The 26,038-nt window shown below is 44.8% G+C and overlaps 1 protein-coding gene and 1 long non-coding RNA gene across 12 annotated transcripts; both read left to right on the top strand.

The window, feature by feature from the left end:
* Window positions 1-1,558: 1,558 nt before the first annotated feature.
* Window positions 1,559-5,109, top strand: LOC136195319 (U1 small nuclear ribonucleoprotein 70 kDa-like). Of its 11 annotated transcripts, none has more exons than XM_065984626.1 (7): window positions 1,559-1,659; window positions 1,995-2,026; window positions 2,089-2,177; window positions 2,234-2,344; window positions 2,387-3,864; window positions 3,915-4,011; window positions 4,067-5,109. In XM_065984626.1, the coding sequence occupies exons 1-5, from the start codon at window positions 1,643-1,645 to the stop codon at window positions 2,495-2,497; spliced, it is 360 nt and encodes a 119-aa protein (XP_065840698.1). In that variant the 5' UTR covers window positions 1,559-1,642; the 3' UTR covers window positions 2,498-3,864; window positions 3,915-4,011; window positions 4,067-5,109. The 11 variants fall into 11 exon arrangements, 10 of the variants coding, with proteins under 10 accessions (XP_065840698.1, XP_065840697.1, XP_065840695.1 ...); XM_065984625.1 differs by having other exon boundaries at window positions 1,937-2,026; window positions 2,234-2,331; XM_065984623.1 differs by having other exon boundaries at window positions 1,937-2,026; window positions 2,234-2,335.
* Window positions 5,110-22,634: 17,525 nt separating this feature from the next.
* On the top strand, window positions 22,635-23,190 carry LOC136195253 (uncharacterized). The gene is made up of 3 exons (XR_010671855.1): window positions 22,635-22,773; window positions 22,824-22,920; window positions 22,976-23,190. It is a non-coding gene; the product is annotated as an uncharacterized lncRNA (long non-coding RNA).
* The last annotated feature ends 2,848 nt before the right edge of the window (window positions 23,191-26,038 follow it).

The following is a 26,038-nucleotide window of genomic DNA, read 5'->3' as shown; positions in this document are numbered from 1 at the left end:
ATGTGCATTCAAAATGAAAGCTTGTGTATTCAAATGAAAGCCTGTGCATTCAAATGAAAGCATGCGCATTCAAATGAAAGCCTGTGCATTGAAATGAAAGCCTGTGCAAATCAATTGAGAGCCTGTGCACTTACTTGAGGCCCTGTGGATTCAAATGAAGGCATGTGCATTCAAATAAAGGCCTGTGCATTCAAATGAAAGCATGTGCATTCAAATGAAAGCCTGTGCATTCAATTGAAAACCTGTGCATTCAAATGAAAGCCTGTGCATTCAATTGAGAGCCTGTGCGCTTACTTGAGGCCCTGTGGATTCAAATGAAAACATGTGCATTCAAATAAAAGCATGTGCATTCTAATGAATAAGACATCGTTCGACTGATTCACAACGTTAAATACGCAAAATTTTTTTAGAAGAAATTGGGGTCCCCATTAGGAACCGGCCCGCGAAAATTTCGCTCTTTTAAAAGCTATAGCAGTGTTGAAAACATTTTTCTGAATTAGAGAAGAGCTTTATCGACTGGTTTCCAGCATAAAATAAGCAAATAATTATTAAATGAAAACGGGGCGCCCATTAGGAACCGAGCCGCGAAAATTTCGCTTTTTTAAAAGCTAAGGCAGCTTTGAAAACATTTTTCTTAATTAGAGAAGAGCTCTATCGAGTGATTTCCATCTTAAAATAAGCAAAGAATTATTAGATGAAAATGGGGCCCCTATTAGGAACCGGGCCGCGAAAATTTTCGGTGTTTTCGCGCTCTAGGTTGTTTAATTTTTTCTCTGCATGTGTGACAGTGTGCGAGATCGTGTTGGTATTTTTCAATATATGCGAAGAATGTTTATGAGCCGACCACCGCAGTTGTACGGGGTGGCAAACACAGTTTGCGAGCCCGTATAACGGCGAGGGAGGCTCTCTCAAACGTGATCTCAAGGCCGGAAGTGTATGTCTGTCTGTATGTACGTCTGTTCGGTACACTGTATTGTGACGTCACATAAGAAAAACCCTTACTTTGTAAAGCGCATGCGCGAAATGGGGCCCAAAACGGTGACCCGAAAAAGGCGATTTACGGCGCGAAAAAAGCGTTTTTACTTTGATAAACGGATAAAATGCTTAGAAAACAGTGTTTCAAATTGATCCGTGCTATTTTCCGTTTTATAAATGCGTTGAGAAGGCGAAACGAGAGTTTTGATTGTCACGCTCTGACGTCACGTCACAATCAAAAGTTTCCACTCATGTACAGTATGTGCGTGGGTATGTACGCGTGTACGGGTAAGAGGAAATATGACCCGTACACATGCATAGGTCCACCTCAAATAAAGAGCAAATTATCAAATACAGTACGTCAGAAAAGCGCCTAATTAGGAAAAAATTGCAATCATTTACAGTATGTAGGTACGACTGAGCTGTAGTAGCTAACGGCTGTAATGACCACGTGAATATGTGACAGCATAAAAAATATGACGTCACACTATGTTATGCACTCGCGTACTGTAAGCGGTGGGAGGCTGTGCATGATGGCAACACGGTGAACACCGGCCATCATTCTCTAGTTCAGGTTGCTGATATACGGGAACTGCATTTTCAGTCATTGCGCTGGGATGACTGAAACCGGCTCAAAACGGGGCGACCGCGATGAAAGGAGGGGAAGATGTACAATCGCGAAAGGTTAGGAACGTTTTTACGTGCTTCTCGTTGCTCGCGATCGCGTTACGGGGGCTCTGTGTACGTTCGGAGGTGTTATCTTCGCGTTTATTCGCTCTCTCGTCGGTTTTTTTGGTTTTCGGCGCTTCTCGGTGATGTTACGAGCTTTCGCGAGGGTTTGTTGGCGTTGCGCGGAGGAAATTGGGGGCCCGGGAGGGGAGATCGATTCGTCTCGTGGGAGTCGAGTGGTTTTAGGCGTCTATTTCGCGTATTCGGGTCCTAATCGTGGTTCTCGACGTAGTATTGCTGTTAAATCTCTCCCGGTTCATCAAATTTACCGTCGGGGCCGTCTATTTTAGGGGCAGTGTTAGGGCAGAGTCAATACTCATAGGTATATATTGGGTCCTAATTGTGTTACATATTTCTAATTAGTTTTTTTGGGGGGGTGCATAGGAATTGGAGGAACGAGGACAAGACCAAGGGACGCGAGGGAGAAGAGGAACAAGCAAGCAAGGAGAAGGAGGAATATCAAGGGATCGACGGTATGTGATGGAGGTAGAGTTTTTTATGTTGGATGATTTCTAATTAGTTTTTTTAGGTGCATAGGAATGGGAGGAACGAGGACAAGAGCAAGGGACGCGAGGGAGAAGGAGGAACAAGCAATCAAGAAGATGAAGGAATATCAAGGGATCGACGGCATGTGATGGAGGTAGAGTTTTAGTAATTAAGGAGTTTCTAATTCGTTTTCTAGATGTGGAAGAGTGTAAGGAAGAAGGCTATGAACAAGGGACGCGAGTGGGAAGGACGGAAAAGTGATCAGGAGGAAGGACGACTATCGAGGGATCAAAGGTATGTGATGTAGGTAGAGTTTTAGTTATTGAGGGGTCTCTAATTCGTTTCTAAATTTGTCCTGGGGACAAGTTGTCCTGGGGACAATTTGTCCTGGGACAATTTGTCCTGGGACAATTTGTTCAGGTACAATTTGTCCTGGGGACAATTTGTCCTAGGACAATTTGTCCTTCTCCTATGCCTTTTGCCTTCTCCCTTTGCCTTTTGCTTTCTCCTTTGCCTTTTGCCTTCTCCTTTGCCTTTTGCCTTCTCCCTTTGCCTTTTGCCTTCTCCCTTTGCCTTTTGCCTTCTCCCTTTGCCTTTTGCCTTCTCCCTTTGCCTTTTGCCTTTTCCCTTTGCCTTTTGCCTTCTCCCTTTGCCTTTTGCCTTCTCCCTTTGCCTTTTGCCTTCTCCCTTTGCCTTTTGCCTTCTCCCTTTGCCTTTTGCCTTTTCCCTTTGCCTTTTGCCTTCTCCCTTTGCCTTTTGCTTTCTCCTTTTGCCTTTTGCCTTCTCCCTTTGCCTTTTGCCTTTTCCCTTTGCCTTTTGCCTTCTCCTTTGCCTTTTGCCTTCTCCTTTTCCTTTTGCCTTTTCCTTTTGCCTTTTGCTTTCTCCTTTGCCTTTTGCCTTCTCCCTTTGCCTTTTGCCTTCTCCTTTGCCTTTTGCCTTCTCCTTTTCCTTTTGCCTTTTCCTTTTGCCTTTTGCTTTCTCCCTTTGCCTTTTGCCTTCTCCCTTTGCCTTTTGCCTTCTCCCTTTGCCTTTTGCCTTCTCCCTTTGCCTTTTGCCTTCTCCCTTTGCCTTTTGCCTTTTCCCTTTGCCTTTTGCCTTCTCCTTTGCCTTTTGCCTTCTCCTTTTACTTTTGCCTTTTCCTTTTGCCTTTTGCTTTCTCCTTTGCCTTTTGCCTTCTCCCTTTGCCTTTTGCCTTCTCCTTTGCCTTTTGCCTTCTCCTTTTCCTTTTGCCTTTTCCTTTTGCCTTTTGCTTTCTCCTTTGCCTTTTGCCTTCTCCCTTTGCCTTTTGCCTTCTCCCTTTGCCTTTTGCCTTCTCCCTTTGCCTTTTGCCTTCTCCCTTTGCCTTTTGCCTTTTCCCTTTGCCTTTTGCCTTCTCCCTTTGCCTTTTGCCTTCTCCCTTTGCCTTTTGCTTTCTCCCTTTGCCTTTTGCCTTCTCCCTTTGCCTTTTGCCTTCTCCCTTTGCCTTTTGCCTTCTCCCTTTGCCTTTTGCCTTCTCCCTTTGCCTTTTGCCTTCTCCCTTTGCCTTTTGCCTTCTCCTGTGCCTTTTGCCTTCTCCCTTTTTGTAAACAGGGTGTTCCTGGAGGATGTCAGATAAGTGCCGTGCAATTGTTTATGAGTTGTGCGACTTTGTTAATGTGTATAGGGGCAATGTTAGTTCAGAGTCAATACTGATAGGTATATAATGGTTCCTAATTGTGTTACATATTTCTAATTAGTTTTCTTAGGGGCATAGGGATGGGAGGAACAATGACAAGGAGATGGGGCGCGAGGGAGAAGAGGAACAAGCAGGCAGGGAGGAGAAGGAATATCAAGGGATCGATGGTATGTGATGTAGGTAGAGTTTTAGTTATTGAGGGGTCTCTAATTCGTTTTATAGATGTGTAAGAGCGTAAGGAAGAATGATACGAGCAACGGATGCGAGTGGGAAGAGGAGGATTGGAAGGGAAGGCACTCAGAAGGGAGGATGACTATCGAGAGGGCAAAGGTATGTGATGTAGGTAGAGTTGTCTTGGGGACAATTGTCCTGGGACATTTGGTCCTGGGACAATTTGTCCAGGGACATTTTTTCCTGGGAAAATTTGTCCTTACAGGAGAGACCCGTTGGCTAGCCCCCTGTAATTTCGCTGTAATTTATTACAGGAGAGACCCGTTGGCTAACCCCCTGTAATTTCGCTGTAATTTATTACAGGAGAGACCCGTTGGCTAACCCCCTGTAATTTCGCTGTAATTTATTACAGAAGAGACCCGTTGGCTAGCCCCCTGTAACTTCGCTGTAATTTATTGCAGGAGAGACCCGTTGGCTAGCCCCTGTAAGTTCGCTGTAATTTATTACAGGAGAGACCCGTTTACTAACCCCCTGTAAATTCGCTGTAATTTATTACAGGAGAGACCCTTTGGCTAGCCCCAGTAATTTCGCTGTAATTTATTACAGGAGAGACCCGTTTGCTAACCCCCTGTAATTTCGCTGTAATTTATTACAGGAGAGACCCGTTTACTAACCCCCTGTAAATTCGCTGTATTTTATTACAGGAGAGACCCGTTGGCTAGCCTCTTTAATTTGGCTGTAATTTATTACAGGAGAGACCCGTTGGCTAACCCCCTGTTAATTCGCTGTATTTTATTACAGGAGAGACCCTTTGGCTAGCCCCTGTAATTTCGCTGTAATTTATTACAGGAGAGACCCTTTGGCTAGCCCCTGTACTTTCGCTGTAGTTTATTACAGGAGAAACCCGTTGGCTAACCCCCTGTAATTTCGCTGTAGTTTATTACAGGAGAGACCCTTTGGCTAGCCCCTGTAATTTCGCTGTAATTTATTACAGGAGAGACCCTTTGGCTAGCCCCTGTACTTTCGCTGTAGTTTATTACAGGAGAAACCCGTTGGCTAACCCCCTGTAATTTCGCTGTAGTTTATTACAGGAGAGACCCTTTGGCTAACCCCTGTAATTTCGCTGTAATTTATTACAGGAGAGACCCGTTGGGCCCTCAACTTTATCTTCAATGCCTTAGAATCGAAGTTTAGGCCCTCAACTTTATCTTCAGGGCCTTAGAAACAGAGTTTAGGCCCTCAACTTTATCTTTAGCTCCTTAGAATCAAAGTTTAAGCCCTTAACTTTATCTTTAGGACCTTAGAATCAAAGTTTATGCCCTCATCTTTATCTTCAGAACCTTAAAATCGAAGTTTATGCCCTCATCTTTATCTTCAGGGCCTTAGAATCGAAGTTTATGTCCTCAACTTTATCTTCAGGGCCTTAGAATCAAAGTTTAGGCCCTCATCTTTATCTTCAGGGCCTTAGAATCAATTTTTAGGCTCTCAACTTATCTTCAGGTCCTTGGAATCAAAATTTAGGCCCTCAACTTTATCTTCAGGTCCTTAGAATCAGAGTTTAGGCCCTCAACTTTATCTTCAGGTCCTTAGAATCAGAGTTTTGACCCTGAACTTTAACTTCAGACGGTTAGAATCAAAGTTTAGACCTTCAACTTTATCTTCAGGTTCTTAGAATCAGAGTTTTGGCCCTGAACTTTAACTTCAGACCCTTAGAATCAAAGTTTGGGCCTTCAAATTTCTCTTCAGGGCCTTAGAATCAAAGTTTAGGCCTTCAACTTTATCTTCAGGGCCTTAGAATCAAAGTCTAGGCCCTCAACTTTATCTTCAGGGCCTTAGAATCAAAGTTTAGGCCTTCAACTTTATCTTCAAGTCCTTAGAATCAAAGTCTAGGCCCTCAACTTTATCTTCAGGCCCTTAGAATCGAAGTCTAGGCCCCCAACTTTATCTTCAGGGCCTTAGAATCAAAGTTTAGGCCATCAACTTTATCTTCAGGTCCTTAGAATCAAAGTCTAGGCCCTCAACTTTATCTTCAGGTCCTTAGAATCAGAGTTTTGGCTCTGAACTTTAACTTCAGACCCTTAGAATCAAAGTTTGGGCCTTCAAATTTCTCTTCAGGGCCTTAGAATCAAAGTTTTGGCCTTCAACTTTATCTTCAGGGCCTTAGAATCAAAGTCTAGGCCCTCAAGTTTATCTTCAGGCTCTTAGAATCAAAGTTTAGGCCCTCAACTTTATCTTCAGGCCCTTAGAATCAGAGTTTATGCCCTCAACTTTATCTTCAGGCCCTTAGAATCAAAGTCTAGGCCCTCAACTTTATCTTCAGGCCCTTAGGAAGAAGTTTATGCCCTCAACTTTATCTTCAGGCCCTTAGAATCAAAGTCTAGGCCCTCAAATTTATCTTCAGGTCCTTAGAATCAAAGTTTAGGTCCTCAACTTTATCTTCAGGGCCTTAGAATCAAAGTTTAGGCTCTCAACTTTATCTTCAGGGCCTTAGAATCAAAGTTTAGGCCATCAACTTTATCTTCAGGTCCTTAGAATCAAAGTCTAGGCCCTCAACTTTATCTTCAGGTCCTTAGAATCAGAGTTTTGGCTCTGAACTTTAACTTCAGACCCTTAGAATCAAAGTTTGGGCCTTCAAATTTCTCTTCAGGGCCTTAGAATCAAAGTTTAGGCCTTCAACTTTATCTTCAGGGCCTTAGAATCAAAGTCTAGGCCTTCAACTTTATCTTCAGGGCCTTAGAATCAAAGTCTAGGCCCTCAACTTTATCTTCAGGGCCTTAGAATCAAAGTTTAGGCCCTCAACTTTATCTTCAAGTCCTTAGAATCAAAGTCTAGGCCCTCAACTTTATCTTCAGGCCCTTAGAATCAAAGTCTAGGCCCTCATCTTTATCTTTAGGGCCTTAGAATCAAAGTTTAGGCCATCAACTTTATCTTCACGTCCTTAGAATCAAAGTCTAGGCCCTCAACTTTATCTTCAGGTCCTTAGAATCAGAGTTTTGGCTCTGAACTTTAACTTCAGACCCTTAGAATCAAAGTTTGGGCCTTCAAATTTCTCTTCAGGGCCTTAGAATCAAGGTTTTGGCCTTCAACTTTATCTTCAGGGCCTTAGAATCAAAGTCTAGGCCCTCAAGTTTATCTTCAGGCTCTTAGAATCAAAGTTTATGCCCTCAACTTTATCTTCAGGCCCTTAGAATCAAAGTCTAGGCCCTCAACTTTATCTTCAGGCCCTTAGAAAGAAGTTTATGCCCTCAACTTTATCTTCAGGCCCTTAGAATCAAAGTCTAGGCCCTCAAATTTATCTTCAGGTCCTTAGAATCAAAGTTTAGGCTCTCAACTTTATCTTCAGGGCCTTAGCTAGCCCTTGTAAGTTCGCTGTAATTTATTACAGGAGAGACCCGTTGGCTAACCCCCTGTAATTTCGCTGTAATTTATTTCAGGAGAGACCCTTTTGCTAGCCCCTGTAATTTCGCTGTAATTTATTACAGGAAAGACCCGTTGGCTAGCCCCCTGTAATTTCGCTGTAATTTATTACAGGAGAGACTTGTTTGCTAACCCCCTGTAATTTCGCTGTAATTTATTACAGGAGATACCCGTTTACTAACCCCCTGTAAATTTGCTGTAATTTATTACAGGAGAGACGCTTTGACTAGCCCCAGTAATTTCGCTGTAATTTATTACAGGAGAGACCCGTTTGCTAACCCCCTGTAATTTCGCTGTAATTTATTACAGGAGAGACCCGTTTACTAACCCCCTGTAAATTCGCTGTAACTTATTACAGGAGAGACCCGTTGGCTAGCCCCTGTAATTTCGCTGTAGTTTATTACAGGAGAGACCCGTTGGGTAGCCTCTTTAATTTGGCTGTAATTTATTACAGGAGAGACCCGTTGGCTAACCCCCTGTTAATTCGCTGTAATTTATTACAGGAGAGACCCTTTGGCTAGCCCCTGTAATTTCGCTGTAATTTATTACAGGAGAGAACCTTTGGCTAGCCCCTGTAGTTTCGCTCTAATTTATTACAGGAGAGACCCTTTGGCTAACCCCTGTAATTTCGCTGTAATTTATTACAGGAGAGACCCGTTGGGCCCTCAACTTTATCTTCAATGCCTTAGAATCGAAGTTTAGGCCCTCAACTTTATCTTCAGGGCCTTAGAATCAAAGTTTAAGCTCTTAACTTTATCTTTAGGACCTTAGAATCAAAGTTTAGGCGTTCAACTTTATCTTGAGGGCCTTAGAATCAAAGTTTAGGCCCTCAACTTTACCATCAGGTCCTTAGAATCAATGTTTAGTCTCTCAACTTTATCTTCAGGGCCTTAGAATCAAAGTTTAAGCGTTCAACTTTATCTTCAGGGCCTTAGAATCAAAGTTTAGGCCCTCAACTTTATCTTCAGGACCTTAGAATCAAAGTATATTCTCTCAACTTTATCTTCAAGTCCTTAGAATCAGAGTTTTGGCCCTGAACTTTAACTTGAGACCCTTAGAATCAAAGTCTAGGCCCTCAACTTTATCTTCAGGGTCTTTGAATCAGAGTTTAGGCCCTCAACTTTATCTTCAGGTCCTTAGAATCAAAAATTAGGCCCTCAATTTCATCTTCAGGTCCCTAGAATCAAAGTTTAGGCCCTCAACTTTATCTTCAGGTCCTTAGAATCAAAGTTTAGTCTCTCAACTTTATCTTCAGGTCCTTAGAATCGGAGTTTAGGCCCTCAATTTTATCTTCAGGTCCTTAGAATCAAAGTTTAGGCGTTCAACTTTATCTTCAGGGCCTTAGAATCAAAGTTTAGGCCCTCAACTTTATCTTCAGGTCCTTAGAATCAAAGTTTAGTCTCTCAACTTTATCTTCAGGTCCTTAGAATCAAAGTTTAGGCCCTCAACTTTATCTTCAGGCTCTTAGAATCAAAGTTTAGGCCCTCAACTTTATCTTCAGGTCCTTAGAATCAGAGTTTTGGCCATGACCTTTATCTTCAGGCCCTTAGAATCAATGTTTGGGCTTTCAACTTTATCTTCAGGGTCTTAGAATCAGAGTTTAGGCCCTCAACTTTATCTTCTGGTCCTTAGAATCAAAGTCTAGGCCCTCAACTTTATCTTGAGGTCCCTTGAATCAAAGTTTAGGCCCTCAACTTTATCTTCATGTCCTTAGAATCGGAGTTTAGGCCCTCAACTTTATCTTCATGCCCTTAGAATCAAAGTTTAGGCGTTCAACTTTATCTTCACGGCCTTAGAATCTAAGTTTAGGTCCTCAACTTTATCTTCAGGTCCTTAGAATCAAAGTTTAGTCTCTCAACTTTATCTTCAGGTCCTTAGAATCAAAGTTTAGTCTCTCAACTTTAACTTCAGGTCCTTAGAATCAAAGTTTAGGCCATCAACTTTATCTTCAGGTCCTTAGAATCAAAGTCTAGGCCCTCAACTTTATCTTCAGGTCCTTAGAATCAGAGTTTTGGCTCTGAACTTTAACTTCAGACCCTTAGTATCAAAGTTTGGGCCTTCAAATTTCTCTTCAGGGCCTTAGAATCAAAGTTTTGGCCTTCAAATTTATCTTCAGGCCCTTAGAATCAAAGTCTAGGCCCTCAACTTTATCTTCAGGCCCTTAGAATAAAAGTTTAGGCCCTCAACTTTATCTTCAGCCTCTTAGAATCAAAGTTTAGGCCATCAACTTTATCTTCATGTCCTTAGAATCAAAGTCTAGGCCCTCAACTTTATCTTCTGGTCCTTAGAATCAAAGTTTTGGCCTTCAACTTTATCTTCAGGGCCTTAGAATCAGAGTCTAGGCCCTCAAGTTTATCTTCAGGGCCTTAGAATCAGAGTTTAGGCCCTCAACTTTATCTTCAGGCCCTTAGAATCAAAGTCTAGACCCTCAACTTTATCTTCAGGCCCTTAGAATAAAAGTTTAGGACCTCAACTTTATCTTCAGGCTCTTAGAATCAAAGTCTAGGCCCTCAACTTTATCTTCAGGTCCTTTGTAGCCGTTGTGGTAGTTGTTGTAGGGTTAGCCGTTGTAGTTTCTTGCCGGAATATATACACCGCCTGCCGGAATGTATACACCGCTTGCCGGCGGAGTACGTACACGCCTGCCGGTATATAAACACCGCCTTCCGGCGGAGTACGCACACTGCCTTCCGGAATATATACACCGCTTGCCTTAATATATACACCGCCTGCCGGCGAAGTACGTACACCGCTTGCCGTAATATATACACCGCTTGCCGGAATATATAAAAAGCCTGCCGGTGGAGTACGTACACTGCCTTCCGGAATATATACACCGCTTTCCGGAATATACACCGCCTGCCGGCGGAGTACGTACACCGCCTGCCGGAGTATATACACCGCCTGCCGGAATATATACACCGCCTGCCGGCGGAGTACGTACACGCCTGCCGGAATATCTACACCGCTTGCCGGCGGAGTACGTACACGCCTGCCGGAATATATACACTGCTTGCCGGCGGAGTACGTACACGGCTGCCAAAATATATACACCGCTTGCCGGCGGAGTACGTACACGCCTGCCGGAATATATACACCGCCTGCCGGAATATATACACCGCCTGCCGGAATATATACACCGCCTGCTGGCAGAGTACGTACACGCCTGCCGGTATATATACACCGCCTTCCCGCGGAGTATGTACACCGCTTCCGTAATACATACACTGCCTGTCGGCAAAGTACGTACACTGCCTTCCGGAATATATACACCGTTGTAGCCGTTGTAGTCGTTGTAGTCGTTGTAGTCGTTGTAGTCGTTGTAGCCGTTGTAGTCGTTGTAGCCGTTGTAGTCGTTGTAGTCGTTGTAGTCGTTGTAGCCGTTGTAGTCGTTGTAGCCGTTGTAGTCGTTGTAGTCGTTGTAGTCGTTGTAGTCGTTGTAGCCGTTGTAGTCGTTGTAGCCGTTGTAGTCGTTGTAGCCGTTGTAGTCGTTGTAGCCGTTGTAGTCGTTGTAGTCGTTGTAGCCGTTGTGGTCGTTGTAGCCGTTGTAGTCGTTGTAGTCGTTGTAGTCGTTGTAGTCGTTGTAGTCGTTGTAGCCGTTGTAGTCGTTGTAGCCGTTGTAGTCGTTGTAGCCGTTGTAGTCGTTGTAGCCGTTGTAGTCGTTGTAGTCGTTTTAGCCGTTGTAGTCGTTGTAGCCGTTGTAGTCGTTGTAGTCGTTGTAGTCATTGTAGTCATTGTAGCCGTTGTAGTCGTTGTAGTAGTTGTACCTTTGTAGCCGTTGTAGTCGTTGTAGTCGTTGTAGCCGTTGTAGTCGTTGTAGTCGTTGTAGTCGTTGTAGTCGTTGTAGCCGTTGTAGTAGTTGTAGCCGTTGCCGTCATTGTAGTCATTGTAGCCGTTGTAGTCGTTGTAGTAGTTGTACCTTTGTAGCCGTTGTAGTTGTTGTAGTCGTTGTAGCCGTTGTAGTCGTTGTAGCCGTTGTAGTCGTTGTAGTCGTTGTAGCCGTTGTAGTCGTTGTAGCCGTTGTAGTCGTTGTAGTCGTTGTAGCCGTTGTAGTCGTTGTAGCCGTTGTAGCCGTTGTAGTCGTTGTAGCCGTTGTAGTCGTTGTAGCCGTTGTAGTCGTTGTAGTCGTTGTAGCCGTTGTAGTCGTTGTAGCCGTTGTAGTCGTTGTAGCCGTTGCAGTCATTGTAGTCATTGTAGCCGTTGTAGTCGTTGTAGTAGTTGCACCTTTGTAGCCGTTGTAGTCGTTGTAGTTGTTGTAGCCGTTGTAGTCGTTGTAGTCGTTGTAGTCGTTGTAGTCGTTGTAGCCGTTGTAGTCGTTGTAGTCGTTGTAGCCGTTGTAGTCGTTGTAGTAGTTGTACCTTTGTAGCCGTTGTAGTCGTTGTAGTCGTTGTAGCCGTTGTAGTCGTTGTAGTCGTTGTAGCCGTTGTAGTCGTTGTAGTCGTTGTAGTCGTTGTAGTCGTTGTAGTCGTTGTAGTCGTTGTAGCCGTTGTAGTCGTTGTAGCCTTTGTAGTCGTTGTAGTCGTTGTAGTCGTTGTAGTCGTTGTAGTCGTTGTAGTCGTTGTAGCCGTTGTAGTGGTTGTAGCCTTTGTAGCCTTTGTAGCCGTTGTTTTAGTTGTTGTAGTTGTAGCCGTTGTAGTTTCTTGCCGGAATATATACACCGCTTGCTGGAATATATACACCGCCTGCCGGAATATATACACCGCCTGCCGGCGGAGTACGTACACCGCTTGCCGGAATATATATAAACCGCCTACCGGAATATATACACCGCCTGCCGGCGGAGTACGTACACCGCTTGCCGTAATATATACACCGCCTGCTGGCAGAGTACGTACACGCCTGCAGGAATATATACACCGCCTGCCGGCAGAGTACATACACGCCTGCCGGAATATATACAACGCCTGTCGGCAAAGTACGTACACTGCCTTCCGGAATATATACAACGCTTGCCGGAATATATACACCGCCTCCGGCGGAGTACGTACACGCCTGCCGGAATATATACACCGCCTGCCCGCGGAGTATGTGCACCGCTTGCCGTAATATATACACCGCCTGCCGGCGAAGTACGTACACCGCTTGCCGTAATATATACAAAGCCTGCCGGCGGAGTACGTACACCGCTTGCCGGAATATATAGAACGCCTGTCGGCAAAGTACGTACGCTGCCTTCCGGAATATATACAGCGCTCTCCGGAGTATATACACCGCCTGCCGGCGGAGTACGTACACGCCTGCGGGTGTATATACACCGCCTTCCGGCGGAGTACGTACACTGCCTTTCGGAATATATACACCGTTTTCCGGAATATATACACCGCCTGCCGGCGGAGTACGTACACCGCCTGCCAGAATATATACACCGCCTGCCAAAATATCTACACCGCTTGCCGGAATATATACACCGCCTGCTGGTGGAGTACGTTCACCGCCTGCCGGAATATCTACACCGCCTTCCGGAATATATACACAGCCTGCTTGCGGAGTACTTACACCGCTTTCCGGAATATATACACAGCCTGCCGGAATATATACACCGCCTGCCAGAATATATACACCGCCTGCCTGAATATATGCACCGCCTGCCGAAATATATACACCGCCTTCCGACGGAGTACGTATCCCGCCTGCCAGAATATATACACCGCCTGCCGGCGGAGTACGTACACCGCCTGCCAGAATATCTACACCGCCTGCCGGCGGAGTACGTACACCGCCTGCCGGAATATATACACCGCCTGCCGGCGGAGTACGTACACCGCCTGCCGGATTATATACACCGCCTGCCGGAATATATACACCGCTTGCCGGCGGAGTACGTACACCGCCTGCCGGAATATATACACCGCCTTCCGGAATATATACACCGCTTGCCGGAATATCTACACCGCCTGCCGGCGGAGTACGTACACCGCCTGCCGGAATATATACACCGCCTGCCGGAATATATACACCGCCTGCCGGAATATATACACCGCCTGCCGGCGGAGTACGTACACCGCCTGCCAGAATATCTACACCGCCTGCAGGCGGAGTACTTACACCGCCTGCCAGAGTATCTACACCGCCTGCCGGCGGAGTACGTACACCGCCTGCCGGAATATATACACCGCCTGCCGGAATATATACACCGCTTGCCGGAATATATACACCGCCTGCCGGCGGAGTACGTACCCCGCCTGCCAGAATATCTACACCGCCTGCCGGAATAAACCGCCTGCCGGAAAATATACACCGGCTGCTGGCGGAGTACTTACACCTCCTGCCAGAATATCTACAACGCCTGCCGGAATACACCGCCTGCCGGAATATATACACCGCCTGCCGGAATACATACACCGCCTGCTGGCGGAGTACTGACACCGCCTGCCGGAATATATACACCGCCTGCAGGAATATATACACCGCCCTCTGGCGGAGTACGTACACCGCCTGCCGGAATATATACACCGCCTGCAGGAATACACCGCCTGCCAGAATATCTACACCGCCCTCTGGCGGAGTACGTACACCGCTTGCCGGAATATATACGCCGCCTGCCGGCAGAGTACGTACACCGCCTGCCAGAATATATACACCGCCTGCCAGATTATATACACCGCCTGCCGGCGGAGTACGTACATCGAATGCCGGCGGAGTACGTACACCGCCTGCTAAAATATCTACTCCGCCTGCTGGCGGAGTACGTACACTGCTTTCCGGAATATATACACCGACTGCAGGCGGAGTACTTACACCGCCTGCCAAAATATATACACCGCCTGCAGGCGGAGTACGTACACCGCCTGCCAGAATATCTACACCGCCTGGCAGAATACCTACACCGCCCGCTGGCGGAGTACGTACACCGCTTGCCGGAATATATACACCGCCTGCCGGAATATATACACCGCCTGCTGGCGGAGTACGTACACCGCTTGCCGGAATATATACACCGCCGGCTCGCTGAGTACTTACACCGCCTGCCAGAATATATACACCGCCTGCCAAAATATATACACCGCTTGCCGGAATATATACACCGCCTGCTGGTGGAGTACGTTCACCGCCTGCCGGAATATCTACACCGCCTTCCGGAATATATACACCGCCTGCTTGCGGAGTACTTACACCGCTTTCCGGAATATATACACAGCCTGCCGGAATATATACACCGCCTGCTGGCGGAGTAGGTACACTGCCTGCCAGAATATATACCCCGCCTGCCAAAATATCTACACCGCCTGCTGGCGGAGTACGTGCACCACTTGACGGAATATATGCACCGCCTGCTGGAGGAGTACGTACACCGCTTCCCAGAATATATACACCGCCTGCTGGCGTAGTACGTAGACCGCTTGCCGGAAAATATACACCACCTGCTGGCTGAGTACTTACACCGCCTGCCAGAATATATACACCGCCTGCCTGAATATATACACCGCCTGCCGGAATATATACACCGCCTGCCGGCGGAGTACGTACACCGCCTGCCAGAATATCTACACGCCTGCCGGCGGAGTACGTACACCGCCTGCCGGATTATATACACCGCCTGCCAGCGAAGTACGTACACCGCTTGCTGTAATATCAACACCGCTTGCCGGAATATAAACAAAGCCTGCTGGCGGAGTACGTACACTGCCTTCCTGAATATATACACAGCCTGCCGGAATATATACACCGCCTCCCGGCGGAGTACGTACACGCCTGCCGGAATATCTACACCGCTTGCCGGCGGAGTACGTACACGCCTGCCGGAATATATACACCGCTTGCCGGCGGAGTACGTACACGCCTGCCGGAATATATACACCGCTTGCCGGCGGAGTACGTACACGCCTGCAGCAATATATACACCGCTTGCCGGCGGAGTACGTACACGCCTGCCGGTATATATACACCGCCTGCCCGCCGAGTATGTACACCGCCTCCGTATTATATACACTGCCTTTCGGCAAAGTACGTACACTGCCTTCCGGAATATATACACCTTTGTAGCCGTTGTAGTCGTTGTAATCGTTGTAGCCGTTGTACCTTTGTAGCCGTTGTAGTCGTTGTAGTCGTTGTAGCCGTTGCAGTCATTGTAGTCATTGTAGCCGTTGTAGCCGTTGTAGTCGTTGTAGTCATTGTAGTGATTGTAGTCGTTGTAGTCATTGTAGCCGTTGCAGTCATTGTAGTCATTGTAGCCGTTGTAGTCGTTGTAGTCGTTGTAGCCGTTGTAGTGGTTGTAGCCTTTGTAGCCTTTGTAGCCGTTGCAGTCATTGTAGTCATTGTAGCCGTTGTAGTCGTTGTAGCCGTTGTAGTCGTTTTAGTCGTTGTAGCCGTTGTAGTGGTTGTAGCCTTTGTAGCCTTTGTAGCCTTTGTGGTAGTTGTTGTAGTTGTAGCCGTTGTAGTTTCTTGCCGGAATATATACACCGCTTGCCGGAATATATACACCGCCTGCCGGAATATATACACCGCCTGCCGGCGGAGTACGTACACAGCTTGCCGGAATATATACACCGCCTGCCGGAATGTATACACCGCTTGCCGGCGGAGTACGTACACGCCTGCAGGAATATCTACACCGCCTGCCGGAATATATACACCGCCTCCCGGCGGAGTACGTACACCGCTTGCCTGAATACATACACCGCCTGCCGGAATATATACACCGCTTGCCGGCGAAGTACGTACACGCATGCCGGTATATATACACCGCCTTCCTGCGGAGTACGTACACTGCCTTCCGGAATATAAACACCGCTTTCCGGAATATATACACCGCCTGCCGGCGGTGTACGTACACCGCCTGCCGGAATATATACACTGCCTCCCGGAATATATACACCGCTTGCCGCCGGAGTACGTACACGCCTGCCGCAATATATACACCGCTTGCCGCAGGAGTACGTACACGCCTGCCGGATTATATACACCGCTTGCCGGCGGAGTACGTACACGCCTGCCGGTATGTGTATACACCGCCTGCCGGCGGAGTACGTACACCGCCTGCCGGAATATATGCACCGCCTGCCGGCGGATTACGTACACGCCTGCCGGAATATATACACCGCTTGCCGGCGGACTACGTACACGCCTGCCGGAATATATACACCGCCTGCCGGCGGAGTACGTGCACCGCTTGCCGGAATATATACACCGCCTGCCGGCGGAGTACGTACACCGTTTGCCGGAATATATACACCGCCTGCCGGATTATATACACCGCCTGCCGGAATATAAACACCGCCTGCCGGCGGAGTACGTACACCGCTTGCCGGAATATATATACACCGCCTGCCGGAATATAAACACCGCCTGCCTGCGGAGTACGTACACCGCTTGCCGGAATATATATACACCGCCTGCCGGAATATATACACCGCCTGCCGGCGGAGTACGTACACCGCTTGCCGTAATATATACACAGCCTGCTGGCAGAGTACGTACACGCCTGCAGGAATATATACACCGCCTGCCGGCGGAGTACGTACACGCCTGCCGGAATATATACACCGCCTGCCGGAATATATACACCGCCTGCTGGCAGAGTACGTACACGCCTGCAGGAATATATACACCGCCTGCTGGCAGAGTACGTACACGCCTGCAGGAATATATACACAGCCTGCCGGCGGAGTACGTACACTGCCTTCCGGAATATATACAACGCTTGCCGGAATATATACACCGCCTCCGGCGGAGTACGTACACGCCTGCGGGAATACACCGCCTGCCCGCGGAGTATGTACACCGCTTGCCGTAATATATACGCCGCCTGCCTCCGGAGTATGTACACCGCTTGCCGTAATATATACACCGCCTGCCGGAATATATACACCGCCTGCCGAAATACACCGCCTGTTAGAATATCTACACCGACTGCTGGAGGAGTACTTACACCGCCTGCGAGAATATATACACCGCCAGCCGGAATATATACTCCGCCTGCCGGCGGAGTACTTACACCGCCTGCCAGAATATATACATCTCCTCTGGCAGTTAACGTACACCGCCTGCCGGAATATATACACCGCTCTCCGGAGTATATACACCGCCTGCTGGCGTAGTACGTACACCGCTTGACGGAAAATATACACCACCTGCTGGCTGAGTACTTACACCGCCTTTCAAAATATATACACCGCCTGCCGGAATATATACACCGCCTGCCGGCGGGGTACCTACACCGCTTTCAGGAATATATACACCGCCTGCCGGGATATATACACCGCCTGCTGGCGGAGTACGTACACCGCCTGCCAGAATATCTACACCGACTGCTGGAGGAGTACTTACACCGCCTGCGAGAATATATACACCGCCAGCCGGAATATTTACGCCGCCTGCCGGCGGAGTACTTACACCGCCTGCCAGAATATCTACACCGCCGGCCGGAATACAACGCTTGCCGGAATATATACACCGCCTCCGGCGGAGTACGTACACGCCTGCGGGAATATATACACCGCCTGCCCGCGGAGTATGTACACCGCTTGCCGTAATATATACACCGCTTGCCGGAATATATACAAAGCCTGCCGGCGGAGTACGTACACTGCCTTCCGGAATATATAAACCGCTCTCCGGAGTATATACACCGCCTGCTGGCGGAGTACGTACACCGCTTGCCGGAATATATACACCGCCTGCCGGCGGAGTACGTACACCGCCTGCCGGAATATATACGCCGCCTGCCGGAATATCTACGCCGCCTGCCGGCGGAGTACGTACACCGCCTGCGGGCAGAGTACGTACACCGCCTGCCAGAATATATACACCGGCTGCCAGATTATATACACCGCCTGCCGGCGGAGTACGTACACCGCCTGCCGGCGGAGTACGTACGCAGCTTGCCGGAATATATACACCGCCTGCCGGCGGAGTACGTACACCACCTGCTAAAATATCTACTCCGCCTGCTGGCGGAGTACGTACACCGCTTTCCGGAATATATACACCGCCTGCCGGAATATATACACCACCTGCTGGCGGAGTAGGTACACCGCTTGCCGGAATATATACACCGCCTGCCGGCGGAGTACGTACACCGCCTGCCGGAATATATACAACGCCTGCCGGCGGAGTACGTACACCGCCTGCCGGAATATATACACCGCCTGCCGGAATATATACACCGCTTGCCGGAATATATACACCGCCTGCCGGCGGAGTACGTACACCGCCTGCCAGAATGTCTACACCGTCTGCCGGAATATATACACCGCTTGCCGGAATATATACACCGCCTGCTGGCGGAGTACGTATACCGCTTGCCGGAAAAAATACACAGCCTGCTGGCTGAGTACTTACACCGCCTGCCAGAATATTTACACCGCCTGGAGGAATATATACACCGCCTGCCGGAATATATATACCGCCTGCCGGCGGGGTACGTACACAGCTTTCCGGAATATATACACCGCCTGCCGGAATATATACACCGCCTGCTGGAGGAGTACGTACACCGCCTGCAGGAATATATACACCGCCTGCAGGCTGAGTAGTTACACCGTTTGCCAGAATATATACACCGCCTGCCGGAATATATACACCGCATGCTGGCTTAGTACGTACACCGCCTGCAAGAATATCTACACCGCCTGCCGGAATATATACACCGACTGCTGGCAGAGTACTTACACCGCCTGCCAGAATATCTACACCGCCTGCTGGCGGAGTACGTGCACCACTTGACGGAATATATACACCGCCTGCTGGCTGAGTAGTTACACAACCTGCCGGAATATATACACCGCCTACTGGAGGAGTACGTACACCGCCTGCGAGAATATATACACCGCCTGCCAGAATATCTACACCACCTGCTGGCGGAGTACGTACACCGCCTGCCAGAATATATACACCGCCTGCCGGAATATATACAACGCCTTCCTGCGGAGTACGTACACTGCCTGCCAGAATTCATTCAAAATAAATTCTGCATTAATTCAGAATAAATTATGCATTAATTCAGAATTAATTCTGAATTAATTCAGAATAAATGCTACATTTATTCAGAATAAATTCGGCATTAGTTACGAATAAATTCTGCATTAATTCAGAATAATTTCTGCTTCTATTCAGAATAAGTTCTGCATTAATTCAGAATAAATTCTGCATTAATTCAGAATAAATTCTGAATTAATTCTGCATTAATTCAGAATTGATTCTGCATTTATTCAGAATTAATTTTTTATTAATTCAGAATAAATTCTGCATTAGTTCAGAATAAATTCTGCACTAATTCAGAATAAATTCTGAATTAATTCTGCATTAATTCAGAATAAATTCTGCATTAGATCAGAATAAATTCTGCATTAATTCAGAATAAATTCTAAATTAATTCAGAATAAATTCTGCATTAATTCAGAATAAATTCTGAATAAATTCTGAATTAATTCTGCATTAATGCAGAAATTATTCTAGATTAATGCAGAATAAATTCTGCATTAATTCAAAAAAATTCGCCATTAATTCAGAATAAATTCTGCATTAATTCAGAATAAATTTTAAATTTATTCGGAATAAATTTTTCATTAATTCAGAATAAATTCCGCATTTATTCTGCAATAATTCAGAATTAATTCTGCATTTATTCAGAAATTATTCTGCATTTATTCAGAATTTGTCTTGGGTACAATTTGTCCCCAGGACAAATTGTCCTGCGACAATTTGTCTTGGGACAATTTGTCCTCGGACAATTTGTCCTGGGACAATTTGTCCTGGGGACAATTTATCCTGGGGACAATTTGTCCTGGGGACAATTTGTCCTCGGACAATTTGTCCTGGGACAATTTGTCCTGGGACAATTTGTCCTGGGACAATTTGTCCTGGGACAATTTTTCCTGGGACAATTTGTCCTTGGACAATTTGTCCTCGGACAATTTGTCCTGGGACAATTTGTCCTGGGACAATTTGTCCTGGGACAATTTGTCCTCGGACAATTTGTCCTGGGACAATTTGTCCCCAGGACAATTTTTCCTGGGGACAATTTGTTCTCAGGACAATTTGTCCTGGGGCAATTTTTCCTTCTACAATTCTTCCTTGAAATTCTAAGTTAATACAGAATAAATTCTGCATTAATGCAGAATAAATTCCCGATTTATTCTGCATTAATTAAGAATTAATTCTGCATTTATTCAGAATTAATTCTGCAATAATTGAAAATAAATTCTGCATTATTTCAGAATAAATTCTGCATTAATCTAGAATAATTTCTGCATTAATTCAGAATAAATTCTGCATTAATTCAGAATAAGTTCTGAATTAATTCAGAATAAATTCTGCATTAATTCAGAATAAATTCCGCATTTATTCAGAATAAATTCCGCATTTATTCTGCATTAATTTAGAATTTATTTTGCATTTTATTAGAATTATTTCTGCAATAATTCAGAATAAAATCTGAATTAATTCAGAATTAATTCTGAATTAATGCTGAATTTTATTCTGAATAAATGCAGAATAAATTCTTCATTAATTCTTCATTAATTCTACATTAATTCAGTATAAATTCTGAATTAATTCAGAATAAATTCTGAATTAATTCAGAATAAATCCTGCATTAGGTCAGAATAAATTCTGTGTTTATTCAGAGAATGTGAGATTTTTTCGCCATGTTTTAGCGCGCGTTACACTCGAAAAGCCCTGCTCGTCTTTCGTCTCCTGTGCATCGCTTAGCGAGCGAGTTTGAGGTTCTTGATCGACTTCTTGTCGTGTTCCGTCACTTTCTGAACGGTTATTGCTAAGTTTTTCGTCGTCATGGCGTTTCTGGGTGTACGAGCGATCTTTTAGAACGATCGCCGACGTATCGTCGACTCACGACGGAGCGCCTGTCGTTTTCTTCACCTTATATACGATCATGGATGCTTCATGGCAGCATAGCTCTCGTAAAGAATATAGAATGTTGAAAAGAAAGGTTAAGCACCTTGTCTACGTAAGTTCACGATCTTTTATTCTGCTGTAATTCAGAATTAATTCTGTATTTATTCAGAATTAATTCTGCATTAATTCAGAATAAATTCTGCATTAATTCAGAATTAATTCAGAATAAATTCTGCATTAATTTAGTTTAAATTCCGCATTTATTCAGAATAAATTCGGCATTAGTTCCGAATAAATTCTGCATTAATTCAAAATAAATTCTGCTTTAATTCAGAATAAATTCTGCATTAATTCAGAATAAATTCTACATTAATTTAGTTTAAATTCCGCATTTATTGAGAATAAATTCAGCATTAGTTCCGAATAAATTATGCATTAATTCAGAATAAATTCTGCTTTTATTCAGAATGAGTTCTGCATTAATTCAGAATAAATTCTGCATTAATTCAGAATAAATTCTGAATTAATTCTGCATTAATTCAGAATTGATTCTGCATTTATTCAGAATTAATTTTGTATTAATTCAGAATAAATTCTGCTTTAGTACAGAATAAATTCAGAATTAATTCTGCATTTATTCAGAATTAATTCTGCATTAATTCAGAATAAATTCTGCATTAATTCAGAATAACTTCTGCATTTATTCAGAATAAATTCTGCATTAATTCAGAATAAATTCCGCATTTTTTCTGCATTAATTTCAGAATAAATTCTGAATTAATTCTGCATTAATTCAGAATTAATTCTGCATTTATTCAGAATTAAATCTGCATTTATTCAGAATTTGTCCTGGGGACAATTTGTCCCCAGGACAAATTGTCTTGGGACAAATTGTCCTGGGACAATTTGTCCTGGGACAATTTGTCTTGGGGAGAATTTTTCCTGGGGACATTTTGTCCTGGGACAATTTGTCCTGGGGACAATTTGTCCTAGGACAATTTGTCCTGGGGACAATTTGTCCTTCTCCTATGCCTTTTTCTTTCTCCCTTTTGCCTTTTGCCTTCTCCCTTTTGCCTTTTTCCTTCTCCCTTTGCCTTTTGCCTTCTGCCTTTTCCTTTTGCTTTCTCCCTTTGCCTTTTGCCTTTTCCTTTTGCCTTTTGCTTTCTCCCTTTGCCTTTTGCTTTCTCCCTTTGCCTTTTGCTTTCTCCCTTTGCCTTTTGCTTTCTCCCTTTGCCTTTTGCTTTCTCCCTTTGCCTTTTGCCTTTTCCCTTTGCCTTTTGCCTTTTCCCTTTGCCTTTTGCCTTCTCCCTTTGCCTTTTGCCTTCTCCCTTTGCCTTTTGCCTTCTCCCTTTGCCTTTTGCCTTCTCCCTTTGCCTTTTGCCTTTTCCCTTTGCCTTTTGCCTTTTCCCTTTGCCTTTTGCCTTCTTCCTTTTTGTAAACAGGGGGTTTCTGGAGGATGTCAGATAAGTGCCGTGCAATTGTTTATGAGTTGTGTGGCTTTGTTAATGTGTATAGGGGCAATGTTAGGGCAGAGTCAATACTGATAGGTATATAATGGTTCCTAATTGTGTTACATATTTCTAATTAGTTTTCTTAGGGGCATAGGGATGGGAGGAACAATGACAAGGAGATGGGGCGCGAGGGAGAAGAGGAACAAGCAGGCAGGGAGGGGAAGGAATATCAAGGGATCGATGGTATGTGATGTAGGTAGAGTTTTAGTTATTGAGGGGTCTCTAATTCGTTTTATAGATGTGTAAGAGCGTAAGGAAGAATGATACGAGCAACGGATGCGAGTGGGAAGAGGAGGATTGGAAGGGAAGGCAATCAGAAGGGAGGATGACTATCGAGGGGGCAAAGGTATGTGATGTAGGTAGAGTTGTCTTGGGGACAATTGTCCTGGGACATTTGGTCCTGGGACAATTTGTCCAGGGACAATTTGTCCTGGGACAATTTGTTCAGAAAGTCTAGGCACTCAACTTCATCTTCAGGTCCTTAGAATCAAAGTTTAGGCCCTCAACTTTATCTTCACGCCCTTAGAATCAAAGTTTAGTCTCTCAACTTTATCTTCAGGTCCTTAGAATCAAAGTTTAGGCCCTCAACTTTATCTTCAGGTCCTTAGAATCAGAGTTTTGGCCATGACCTTTATCTTCAGGCCCTTAGAATCAAAGTTTGGGCCTTCAAATTTCTCTTCAGGGCCTTAGAATCAAAGTTTAGTCTCTCAACTTTATCTTCAGGGCCTTAGAATCAAAGTTTAGTCTCTCAACTTTATCTTCACGTCCTTAGAATCAAAGTTTTGCCTCTGAACTTTAACTTCAGACCCTTAGAATCAAAGTTTGGTCCTTCAAATTTCTCTTCAGGACCTTAGAATCAAAGTTTAGGCCCTCAACTTTATCTTCAGGTCCTTAGAATCAAAGTTTAGTCTCTCAACTTTATCTTCAGCTCCTTAGAATCAAAGTTTAGGCCCTCAACTTTATCTTCAGGCTCTTAGAATCAAAGTTTAGGCCCTCAACTTTATCTTCAGGTCTTTAGAATCAGAGTTTTGGCCATGACCTTTATCTTCAGGCCCTTTGAATCAAAGTTTAGGCCATCAACTTTATCTTCAGGTCCTTAGAATCAAAGTCTAAGCCCTCAACTTTATCTTCAAGTCCCCAGAATCAAAGTTTAGGCACTCAACTTTATCTTCAGGTCCTTATAATCAAAGTTTAGTCTCTCAACTTTATCTTCAGGTCCTTAGAATCAATGTTTGGGCCTTCAACTTTATCTTCAGGGTCTTAGAATTAGAGTTTAGGCCCTCAACTTTATCTTCAGGGCCTTAGAATAAAAGTTTAGTCTCTCAACTTTATCTTCAGGTCCTTAGAATAAAAGTTTAGGCCCTCAACTTTATCTTCAGGTCCTTAGAATCAAAGTTTAGGCCCTCAACTTTATCTTCAGGCTCTTAGAATCAAAGTTTAGGCCCTCAACTTTATCTTCAGGTCCTTAGAATCAGAGTTTTGGCCATGACCTTTATCTTCAGGCCCTTAGAATCAATGTTTGGGCCTTCAACTTTATCTTCAGGGTCTTAGAATTAGAGTTTAGGCCCTCAACTTTATCTTTAGCTCCTTAGAATAAAAGTTTAGGCCCTCAACTTTATCTTCAGGTCCTTAGAGTCAAAGTTTAGTCTCTCGACTTTATCTTCAGGTCCTTAGAATCGGAGTTTAGGCCCTCAACTTTGTCTTCAGGTCCTTAGAATCAAAGTTTACGCGTTCAACTTTATCTTCAGGGCCTTAGAATCAGAGTTTAGGCCCTCAATTTTATCTTCAGGTCCTTAGAATCAAAGTTTAGTCTCTCAACTTTATCTTCAGGGCCTTAGAATCAGAGTTTAGGACCTCAACTTTATCTTCAGGCCCTTAGAATAAAAGTTTAGGCACTCAACTTTATCTTCAGGCTCTTAGAATCAAAGTTTAGGCCTTCAACTTTATCTTCAGGTCCTTAGAATCAATGTTTGGGCCTTCAACTTTATCTTCAGGGTCTTAGAATTAGAGTTTAGGCCCTCAACTTTATCTTCAGGGCCTTAGAATAAAAGTTTAGTCTCTCAACTTTATCTTCAGGCCCTTAGAATCAAAGTTTACGCGTTCAACTTTATCTTCAGGGCCTTAGAATCAGAGTTTAGGCCCTCAATTTTATCTTCAGGTCCTTAGAATCAAAGTTTAGTCTCTCAACTTTATCTTCAGGGCCTTAGAATCAGAGTTTAGGACCTCAACTTTATCTTCAGGCTCTTAGAATGAAAGTTTAGGCCTTCAACTTTATCTTCAGGTCCTTAGAATCAAAGTCTAGGCCCTCAACTTTAACTTCAGACCCTTAGAATCAAAGTTTGGGCCTTCAAATTTCTCTTCAGGACCTTGGAATCAAAGTTTAGGCCCTCAACTTTATCTTCATGTCCTTAGAATCAAAGTTTAGTCTCTCAACTTTATCTTCAGCTCCTTAGAATCAAAGTTTAGGCCCTCAACTTTATCTTCAGGCTCTTAGAATCAAAGTTTAGGCCCTCAACTTTATCTTCAGGTCCTTAGAATCAGAGTTTTGGCCATGACCTTTATCTTCAGGCCCTTAGAATCAAAGTTTAGGCCATCAACTTTATCTTCAGGTCCTTAGAATCAAAGTCTAAGCCCTCAACTTTATCTTCAAGTCCCCAGAATCAAAGTTTAGGCACTCAACTTTATCTTCAGGTCCTTATAATCAAAGTTTAGTCTCTGAACCTTATCTTCAGGTCCTTAGAATCAATGTTTGGGCCTTCAACTTTATCTTCAGGGTCTTAGAATTAGAGTTTAGGCCCTCAACTTTATCTTCAGGGCCTTAGAATAAAAGTTTAGTCTCTCAACTTTATCTTCAGGTCCTTAGAATAAAAGTTTAGGCCCTCAACTTTATCTTCAGGTCCTTAGAATCAAAGTTTAGGCCCTCAACTTTATCTTCAGGCTCTTAGAATCAAAGTTTAGGCCCTCAACTTTATCTTCAGGTCCTTAGAATCAGAGTTTTGGCCATGACCTTTATCTTCAGGCCCTTAGAATCAATGTTTGGGCCTTCAACTTTATCTTCAGGGTCTTAGAATTAGAGTTTAGGCCCTCAACTTTATCTTTAGCTCCTTAGAATAAAAGTTTAGGCCCTCAACTTTATCTTCAGGTCCTTTGAATCAAAGTTTAGGCCCTCAACTTTATTTTCAGGTCCTTAGAATCAGAGTTTTGGCCATGACCTTAATCTTCAGGTGCTTAGAATCAAAGTTTAGGCCCTCAACTTTATCTTCAGGCTCTTAGAATCAAAGTTTAGGCCATCAACTTTATC

The sequence above is a fragment of the Oscarella lobularis genome, chromosome 14 (genome assembly GCF_947507565.1).
Source record: "Oscarella lobularis chromosome 14, ooOscLobu1.1, whole genome shotgun sequence".
Taxonomy (NCBI): domain Eukaryota; kingdom Metazoa; phylum Porifera; class Homoscleromorpha; order Homosclerophorida; family Oscarellidae; genus Oscarella; species Oscarella lobularis.
This window is presented reverse-complemented; position numbering and strand designations above follow the sequence as displayed.